This window comes from Cystoisospora suis (genome assembly GCF_002600585.1).
Source record: "Cystoisospora suis strain Wien I chromosome Unknown contig_4673, whole genome shotgun sequence".
In the NCBI taxonomy this organism is placed as follows: Eukaryota; Apicomplexa; class Conoidasida; order Eucoccidiorida; family Sarcocystidae; genus Cystoisospora; species Cystoisospora suis.
In genome coordinates, this window is record NW_027157465.1 from 19,936 (window position 1) to 29,847 (window position 9,912).

Genomic DNA, 9,912 nt, shown 5'->3' on the forward strand with positions numbered 1-9,912 from the left:
CGGTGGCAGGTGCGCCGTCTACACATGGCGAGGAATCAAACATTTATACAGGGTGTGAAATCCAGGTACACAAGAGTGTGCGGTCATGCAACTGATGCGCGCCGAGCCATCAAAATACCGCCTGCAGGTTTTACCGTATAAAATCTTGTACTGAGACACGCGTTTATACTCCCCGATATTCAACACAAGCGGATGACTACTGGCAGGGTCAACCAGCCCCCTACGTTGCCAAGCGGACAAAAGTTTTTCCTAGAGCCAGCTGAGAGCTTCGGACGTGATAACTTCGACACAGCTGCGCAGCCTCACGAAGCGTTTGTCACGACACTGGAACCTCCCGTTATGCTAGCACTTCGCTCGCATGACCCTCTCGGAATGGCATCCGGTGATCGCTGGGGAAGCGCGCCGAAAGAAGGCTCGAGCAGCCGGGTGCAGTCTCGGGCAGTGGTTACGAACACCTTACTGCCAGCACCTCCGAAAAAAAACAATATCCGCGCTTTGGCGGAGAAATGGTAAGCGGACGCAGCGAAGAGATTTTGTTAGTCTCCCTCAGAGCGCCCCTTGCATACAAACGCGCGACGACTGTCCCGAGCAGCAATTTTCCCCACCGAGTGTAGAAGGACCTGTTTTTACGCCGGACCATGTACGGCATCCAGAAGCGGAGACGGGAAGTGACTGGAGTTTCTTCAGTTCATGAGTGACGGGAGTCCAGGCGCGAGCCGTGAATGCGAGCTGTTCAGGTTACATGACGGAGGTGACGCCTTGCCTTAGCCAGTTCAGTTGTTCCTTGTCACTTCGTAGAATGGTCAAAGACGCGGGCGCGTCTATTCGGATTCTTCAGCCTGCGATTAGAGGCAATCGCGAACAAAGCACACACCTAGAACACGCACTATCATGATCAGCACTGATGGCAGTTCTTTTTTTTGTACACGCGAGGCTGCGCCGACACGCGATACAGCACCCGTAGCCTGAAATCGTCACACGGCTGCGTTTGCTGGAAGAGCTGCTTGGACACGCACTGTCGTAACAGTAAAGCAAAGTCATTCTCGCCGACTGCTCGCGCAGCTCCGAACACGGGGCTCGCTTGACCATGCGTGTCCGATGTCGTCACGCCCAGTTCTCGTACAGCCGCCTGTGGAGCTGGCACGCCCACTGCAGGTGATGGTCGAGGGAACGCGCCGTCCACATGTCAGATTCTCTTGTACTTCGATCGTCGAGCGGTATCGAAGGAGGCTAAGTGATGCCGTCCCCCATGGCAAAAACGCATCGCGGCCTGTCAGTAGGGTTATGCTATGAGATCGTGCCGGATCGTTTGACCGGACAACGGAACACTGTGCTGGAGCACACAGAACCGAAAAAAGCCACCAGGTCACCAGTCTGTAGGATCCTGTCTCAGAGGAGCAAGAGCCGGGCTACACGCGGGGGCAAATGCTGTCGCTCCCTCTACGTTCGAAGAGAGCTGCGCAAACAACTTCATACTCCAAAGACATCCATTTCCTTTTGCACTAGTGAGAGAGCGTCGGACCGCTCACTCTGGCGCGTTAGAGGCGGGTATCGTGGTAAGCATGCGGAACTGGTGCCAGCCTCGAATCGGCGAAGGAATCTCAAGCAAACTTTTCGTGGGGTAGCAGGAGCCGCCACCTGCCTGCAGGAAGACCACCTAGAGAAAGTTTCCCGATTCGGACTCGGTGGATGCGGAGAACCCTGAGACCGACTAGTTCACACATTCTTCGAATTTGCCTATGGCGTCCCTCGAAGAGCTCTATCGACATGAGAGTTGTCCGGCCTGCCCAGACCGTGCCGTACGAATCGGAATACGAGTCGGAAGACGGAGAAGAGGAGACAAGACTTGAAGCTGAGACGCGCCGTTGGATATCGTGAAGAGGAGGAAGGAGACGAATGTTAGCTGGAAGGAGTTCCAGACCGTCCAGCGACAAGCCGTGGTGAAGAAGCGATTGCGCCGCAGCGGATATCGGCAGGTCCACCTGAAAATAAAGGAACTGGGAAGTTGTGCAACTATCCAGGTGCGCGAAAGGGAAAGCCCGGAAACGTCCACCGGTGTACCTGTAGCCACTGGTTCCGTGTGACTGTTGCACGCTCATACGTAGTTACTGTAGCCCAGGAAGCTAATTCTCACGCGTGTGCTGGAGAATCTCTGTCGGCTTGATAACCATTACGGCGTTGCACGGTGAAGAACGCAGCCTTCGCATACAGCCTCAAGAGTTCGTGTGTAGGCCTATTCACGGTTACTTATGCACCTACGCACACACACGTATATGGACTGATGCACAGAGTATAAACACACGTATATCTGGCTCGCGTACACACTCCTCAATAGCAACGTGAACGCACACACGTAACGTGATTCGGCTACTCTTGGCTTCAGTGCGCTGTCTCTCGTTCACAAAGACGCCTATGCGTGTACGAGAGAAGAACAGGCTTGTGCAGTGGTGCTGCTGGAAGGTTCGCTAATACTACATTTCAGTCGCCCTCAGCAACAGGGTGGAGAATAGCTCTCACTTCGACGTGGTACTCCTTGCCAACTCGATCTCCGCCCGAGGCCGTCCCTACCAGCTGAGAGGCTATACGGCCATCCTGTACACAGTAATAGAGTCTTCACTCACAAGCACTTCCGGGGACCGCCTGACACAGACTGATAATTTGTGAAAGAAATCCACGTCGGAAAACGCCCCACATGACGAGCACTCCCAAAATGATAGTCATGTGAAGATGAAGCGGGAAGGTTCTCCCTTGAAATCCCCACTTGATGAAATTCACCCGTCTCCTCCACATTGCTTCCCTCTCCTGCTATGCTCTAAGAACGCAGGTCCCAAACTGTCTGGCAAGGTTGCGCTCGCGTGCTCTCGCAAAAATGCCATTTCGTACCTGTGTGAAGACTAACAGGCCTGTGCTATCAACATCGAGTCTTCCTGCACAAACCAGCTTCTTGCACGCAGCCGGCTCCAGGTGCTTCGGGCCCCCTCCGCGTCCACTCCCTTTCGTCCGGGCGCTGCTCCACGGGTCAAGCCACCGGTTCTCCGGAACCAACAGCTGCCGGCAGAGAGGCTTTCCCCGTCCTCCGCCCATCTGTAGGAGAAAAAGCCAAACAGCAAAATTACAAAGGCCACCTACCTAAGAAAAACAGACGAAAGAGGTCTTCAGAGGTAACTCAGACGATGCCAGTAGTCCACTGCGGCTAACACTACAACGAGAATCTGATCAGGAGAAGCGCTAAACAATTTTGCATGAGAAAGACTGCAGTAAGGAAGTGCAGGAAAAGCAACGTCACCTAACCACTCTCTTGAATTCGGTAGGCTGACGTCAAGCCTCGACACGATCTTCATGGAGACTACAACCTGTTGAAGCTGACAGAAGCATGAAAAGACAAAAACAGTCCTTTGTGCAAAAACATCAGAAGCGTTGAAAGAAAGAAGCTATTCACAGCTAGACACCGGCTCGCGAAATAATGGAGGCCGTGTAGAGGTGCACGGATACGCATATTCCCTCCGGAAAGCACGGGAAGGCAGGTCCCAAAGGGGAAGGATAAAGGTGAGCGCAGGCGAAGGTAGGGAGGCGGATGGGAAATGTTGTCGTACAGTTCGGTCGACTTGACAAGAGAGGTAGTGCAGAGGCTTGTTGAGAATTATCGTCACTTTGGCGCTCATAATGCGTTGCGCTCGGGGGAGCAGCTCGACGCGGCTGTTTGGGTGTACGTAAATCACACGTCGATTAGATTCAACCGGTCTTCCATCAACGCTGATGAGTCCCAAGGCACCGAAATGTTCGGCCTCATGGCGAGAGCAAAGGCTTTTTTCAGCACACAGTTTTGCCAGAGGCACCAAGTCTCCTGAAGAAGAGGCGGAAGTAGAAAAAGAGGAAAGCGAAGTCCCTGTAGGACCGGACGAAGAAACTGAGGTGGCTAGATCCAGTGAAACAGGAGACATAGCATTGTTCTCAGAAGAGACAAACGGTGCGCGACAAGTGGGCGGAATCAGAATATTCGACGAAGAACGGACGCTCCCTGTAGACACGGAAAGAACATACGACCGCCGCCAGGGCACTGAGGATAAAACTACAGAAGATGTGCCATCGTAGGGAAAAAAAGGACACACGGCCTTTCGCCAAGCACGAGAACAAATGATGGAAAGAAAAGATGCCATCGGTGCCATCGACATCCATTGCAAAGAACATGTAATGGTTGTACGAAGACAACAGGAGGAAGGGAGGTCTAAGGGTGCTCCCCTCTTTGGGTCCGGGAAAAAAGAAGCAAGGCACTGAATGGCCGCATGACCGTCGTGGACTCTCAATACACTGATCACTGCCGAACAAAGAGTAGGTCCTCCTGGAGAGTGGAGCTGCTCTCCCACCGAACGTTGGGAGTACGGTATTTTGTAGTACGCAACGGACGTCCACGGATACACGAAGTTGTACGCGCCGGGCCGAAAACAGCGAAGGGCAACGTTTCTGTGTTCTCTGCAGGTATGAGCCCTGAGAAGACTAGTGAAGAGATAATTGCCGAGCTCGAAGGCACCCCGCGCCTCACTTGTGTTTCACTTTCTTCCTCCGGTCCGAGCACACTTCCGTTTTCCGTCCGAATATTTCACTCGGCAGGCTCCTACCACTATCTACGCTCTTGTAGTGTTGCACTGCGTGTCTTTGCTCCATCTCTCTGATTTCTAACATACATATCCTTTTTCGCCCCTGCTGGAAAACTGATTTTGAACCCAACGGGGAAGACACAAACAGAGCACGCATCACTACGCTGTGGGACCAGTGAATAGCGTAAACAATAAAGACATACCCAGCTCCAAGGCAGCTTTCAGATCTGTATCGTTGTCCAGGCTGGGAAAAAGCTTGGGGGGCCGATGTGTCCTGCTGCGCTTAACACTCGATGCAGGGTCTGATGCGCATGCACTCTGGGGCATGCAATGGGGAGTCGGAACAGAACCACAGGATGTATGATTCGTCTGAAGAAAGAAAGACGTACTACTTCATACTGCGTCTCGCACCTAACTAGCCGATATGGCAATTAGTTTCAGTTAGGGAGTTCGACTGCTACAGACGACTTCCAGCTGCGACGGCGCTCACACGTTGCCATCTTGGAGCCAGAGTGACACACTTTCGTTCACGTAGCCCAGCTCGAAGCCGGCAAACTGGGAGTTCGTTTTTCTGTTCCTCAGTTTGCTAGACGTTTCTTGTCCTTTCAGCGCTCGATGCTAAGCGTGACGTCACAGGCTCGTGTTTTGCCAGGGCTGCCGATAATGGCTGCTTCTTTGTTTTTTTTTCTCCTCCCCAAGGCCCGCAACAGGAAGCAAGCCCACGCAAGGTCTGCTGTTTGAATCTGCACTCCTCTGACATCGGCGTGACATAGTTTCCCATGTTACCTTGCGATGTATCCACTAGTGTTCAAAACTGCCACCTACATTTATACGCTTGGTAGACAGCTCCAGCGACGGTACGTTTCACAGGAAAGAAGATCTGCTATTTTCGGTTGAATATCTATAGATGTGAGGTTTGACGTGTGTTTCGTGGTAGCACGCGGTGTATATATGTGTGAGAACTGACGGCGCTCCTCTACGCACTAGTGTGAGGATGGAGTCACGGAAGAACAAGAAGGGCGGCGTCCTTCATCGGGATAATTCTTTTAATGAGCTTCGCCCCGCCAACGTTGAAAGATGCACTGAGAGCACAGTCGGAAATGTGGAGAGCAGTAAGGCGGATCACCGGAGACGTTTGCCCTCTGTGGAAGGTACGTCTCGTGGCAGTATCTCCGGATCAAAGAAGATTTCATTCGCGAGCAATTCTTTGAAAAGGAAGATCTCCAAGACTTTCGTCCACAGGAGTTCTAGGGGCCAGCTGTCAAAGAAAAAGGACGTTCAGCGGCCGAAAAAGAAAAGTAACAAAAAGCTGCCCCAAGAAGTTTCTTCGCGTCGACCTCATCGCGTAGCAACTCTACCTGTCCTACCTTCAGACACTATCGCTCAACAAGGCGAAGAAGAAAGCAACACAGAAGACGGCTCAGAAGACCAAGAGGAAGAAGAAAAGAGCGGGCACGAGGAGAACGGAGTGCGAAAGAGGTCGCGTGGCGTCGGGAATGCTGATCTCCATCAGGGACAGCCGTCTTCTGGGGGCCCGAACAACGTTCCTCTACATAGTTTTGTCCAGAACGGACGTGGCTCTACTTTGCCTCCGAAACTACTGAAGAGAAAAGAGGCGCTTATGCGGATGCACTTGAAAAGACTAGTGACGTTGAACTCCCAGCAGAGACGTAAGGCGAAGGGCTTGGTTGGACAAAACGGAAGGGACCCTCGTTTCCTGAATGCTTGCGGGCCGTTGGATGTGCGCATGGTTAGCAAAGCGTACTCCTTCTTGGATGACGTGAGAAAGCAAGAAGCCGAGGAACTGAAGGCGATGATTAAAACGGGGAAGCGGAGCGGGTATACAGGCGACGACCGGTTGCACTTGCAAAACAAGAAACAGAGAAAACTGGGCGCTGCCGAGAGAGAACAAGCCAAAATAGAGCTGCAGAGGTTACAGAGCCAAGAGCAGACTCGAAAGAGAAGAAGAGCTGAGATAGATGTAAAGCGGAGACTGGCGAAGGAGGAAGTCGAGAAGATTGCCCGGACAGGGAAGGCCCCTTACTTCTTGAAGAAAGTAGAGTTCAAGAAGCTGGTTACTGAAGAACTGCACGCCAGGGGAGGAGTTGGGGCTAAGAAGAAGGCCAAGCTTGAGGAGAGGAAAACTAAAAAGATTCTTGCAAAGGAGAAGAAACGAGAACTGGTGCCCGTGAGGCGGCGCGTTGCCGCAGAAGAATAATTCACCCAGTCTTCTCAGTGTGCGTATATGCCGCCTCAGGAGAGAGGGGGAGGGCACTCTTCAAACGTTGAGGTGCGATGTTCTGCGCATCCAGTCAGCCCTGGTATATTTTTGCTTCCTTATTCCTGTGGAGTTGTGTTGCGGTCCGAGATGTCGTCTGGTCTTCTGTCCGGATTCTAAACAGCTGCCAGCCGGCTGCACAGGGTTGACACACCGCATCCAGTACTGCCTACTGGCACTAAAACTTCAACTGGCGGCAGCCAGAGCTCTCCGCCACCTTAGTCGTCGGCCTTTTGCAAACCTCGCCATCAGCAAGATGGTGGTGCGGGGAACATGCGGTCAGAGGACTGCCGCCGTGCTCGGCACCCAACGTCCATCCTGTATTGGTTACGAAAGGAAACAGACGATCAGTAGACTTCGTCGGCGGGCAGTCCAGCATCACATCTTTCCTTAGTCTAAGAAACCTCTGACTTTCCTTTTTTTGCAACCACACATCGAATCAGGACCTTGGTTCTGAACTCGTCTCACGTTCTTTGGCCCGTCGGGCAATTACACATGTTTTTCTTCTACGGGTGAGCACACTCCTCCCTGGCTGCCTGAATCGTCAGAAACCTCGTGGGTTCCGTGATTGGCTTGTCTTTCCGTTTAAAGTTACTGGGAAGAAAAGATGCGCTGATGGGCGGGCATCTAAAAAGACTACTGACCGTGAACTCCCAGCGAAGAAGCAAGGTGGAGGGCACGGCTGGGCAAACCGGAAGAGTACCTCGTCTTCACGATGCTTGTGGCTAAAAACTTGTCGACGGCGAGAGTCGAGCCTCATCTGTCGCGGTGCACTCTAACCACAGACACTGGCTTCCGCACATCTCAATTGCTTTTTCGTAACAGTAGATGATTCGAGTCGTAGTGCGGCGGCTTTATAGGATCCGCGTACCTGGCCGTTGGGCGAGCTCACAATTCGGAGGCGCGACCCGCCGACTCTGTGGGGGAATGTTCGTAGACGATTCTAGACTCTCCACTGCAAAGGGCAGCTCACGAATGCAGCCGGAATTCTTCTTGAGATGTATGCTGCGGCCGGGTGTGCCTCTCCAGCCGCGTCCCAGACATCCGGACTATGACAAGAAAAACGCGGGCTCCGGAGTACCTGCACAGGTCGCCGTAACGTTTGCACGATTACTTGTGTCACCATCACAGATCTGACGCGGACACCCGTTCCGCCTGAAGAGATCGAGCCGTTCCGAAACAGCCTATTACGTTAACCGCAACGAAGACAGTAAGGAGCCGCGGGGTTGACTCTCCTTGCTAGCCTTCACTACCAGCCTGCCCCCGGCGCCACCCGCGCCACGGGTCGGTAAACTGCATCACGGCTCAGGTAACTCAGATTTTGGAATGTCGTGTGAGCACAGGAGTTCTGACCGCGACGCGACGGCGGACTGCGACAGTGGTGCACCGCGATTCACTTCTATCCAGGAACGTCTGGATACCCCGACGTCGTTAGTACGAAAAAGCCTTAACACGTTACCTCACCTCCAAATGATAACGGCTTAATCCGCAGTGTCTCTTACGAATGCGCCAGCTCAAGTGTAGTGCATCCCACCTTTCGCGCAGCTCCGTTCGGCGCACCCCCGAATGCCGCGCCTGAAGAATGAATGCCAGCGCTGCATCCGAACCCGACAGCGGGCCGACAGCTGCACTCTTGGGGTACACGGCGTGTGTGCACACAGGTGTGTTCCCCTTCTGCCGTGACCGCGCTGCAACCGAAGCACCCTCGCAACCCCGTACACTTCCACTTCCTCGACTTGGTACTCCATAATCCGGCCACCCTGCTACTGACGGAGGTTGAGTATCACGATACAAAACCTGGATCCCATGTCTTCCAACTATATGGTGTTACTCGAAGGAGCAGGTTGCACAGTCGCGGTGCCTGCCAACCGCCCTTTGCATCGCCACGTCTCGAAACTCCACCCGTCCGGTCACACACTTTGGTGCGTGAGCAGAAAGCAGTTCACCGCTCGTGCTGACGGCAACTTGGGAAACCAGACAAGCTTTACGGCACGGTCGGCCTCCACGCGGACCGCTCTCGCGCCTCGAAAATGTATCACACCCCCAGGAACGTACCGGGGTTCGCCAGGGGCTCAAATCTACCGCGAACGCACTATCAGTCCACAAAATTTCTCCTGCCCGCCAAGCTCCAAGGAAGACGGCATCCGCCACAAAAGAGAAGTTTGTCCGATCTGGGCCCTAATGGACCGGCACCCCTGGATACGCACGTCCGATGAGCTTCGATACACATGAGCTCCGGAAAATCCTGCTTCTGCAGACATACTCACCTCGTACACTTCCCTTCTTGGACGACTATGTGCACCGGCACACTCTCTCGTTCTCCCTCCCTCAAACGGAACCCGTGCACCACCTCCGCAACGTACACGGGAAAGGTCAGACCCCCTCAAGCCTCTAGTGCGGAGCAGAGAGTTCTTTCAAGTACCGGTTGCGCCGTCCGCCCGAGCAAGCACCGTACCATGGTAAGCCTGTAACACAGGAGGCGAAACAGGGGGAGTGGCCTGTAACCTGCTATCAAGCAGAAAGCCTCCTTTGCACGAAAAACAGCGGATGCGCTTCAGACTGTCCTCCCCCATTCCTCCCCATGTACCGCTGCTGCTTCTGCGCCGCTCGCAGAACAGGCGAAAGTCCTGGAGAGATATCGGATGGCCCACTGACACTGACTTCGAAAGCTAGGGCATTTCTTTCACTACACACCGGGTGGCACGAAACACGAGTATGGTCTCTCTTCAAAAGATCAAAACAGTCTGCTTCTCCGCTTAAAGCGAGAAGAGGAACCAAGCGTGTGAGCTGGGCCGGCTACCCCAGGTCCGATAATAACGGAGGAAGTCGCCTTTTACGAAAGGGCGGCGCTGACACCCTTCCCCGGGAGAAGCGGGGGGCCTCCAAGCTCGACCACAGGCACTCATCTTCTGGCGTCTTTCAGAAAGATCTGTGTCGCATTAAAAAACTGACACATGAGGACCGTAAACTGCCATGCTTCGCATCTTGAACATCCACAATGTGCATACATCCGAAGATCGTGGAATACGATGTCCCCCT

The 9,912-nt window shown here is 53.5% G+C and overlaps 3 protein-coding genes across 3 annotated transcripts; 1 reads left to right on the forward strand and 2 right to left on the reverse strand.

Annotated features, from left to right (window-relative positions):
* Nucleotides 1-13: 13 nt before the first annotated feature.
* Nucleotides 14-4,798, reverse strand: CSUI_008366 (pseudouridylate synthase). Its single transcript, XM_068068500.1, has 5 exons — nucleotides 3,594-4,798; nucleotides 2,884-3,084; nucleotides 2,518-2,592; nucleotides 1,530-1,982; nucleotides 14-839 (listed from the first exon to the last, which is right to left on the reverse strand). Exons 1-4 carry the CDS (start codon nucleotides 4,170-4,172, stop codon nucleotides 1,602-1,604), a joined length of 1,236 nt encoding a protein of 411 aa, XP_067919524.1. The 5' UTR covers nucleotides 4,173-4,798; the 3' UTR covers nucleotides 14-839; nucleotides 1,530-1,601.
* Nucleotides 4,799-4,842: 44 nt separating this feature from the next.
* Nucleotides 4,843-6,960, forward strand: CSUI_008367 (rrna processing protein). Its single transcript, XM_068068501.1, has one exon. The coding sequence runs from the start codon at nucleotides 5,590-5,592 to the stop codon at nucleotides 6,811-6,813; it is 1,224 nt and encodes a 407-aa protein (XP_067919525.1). The 5' UTR covers nucleotides 4,843-5,589; the 3' UTR covers nucleotides 6,814-6,960.
* A 1,336-nt stretch (nucleotides 6,961-8,296) lies between these two features.
* CSUI_008368 (uncharacterized protein) lies at nucleotides 8,297-9,911 on the reverse strand. Its single transcript, XM_068068502.1, has one exon. It carries the CDS (start codon nucleotides 9,132-9,134, stop codon nucleotides 8,952-8,954), a length of 183 nt encoding a protein of 60 aa, XP_067919526.1. The 5' UTR covers nucleotides 9,135-9,911; the 3' UTR covers nucleotides 8,297-8,951.
* Nucleotide 9,912: the final 1 nt, after the last annotated feature.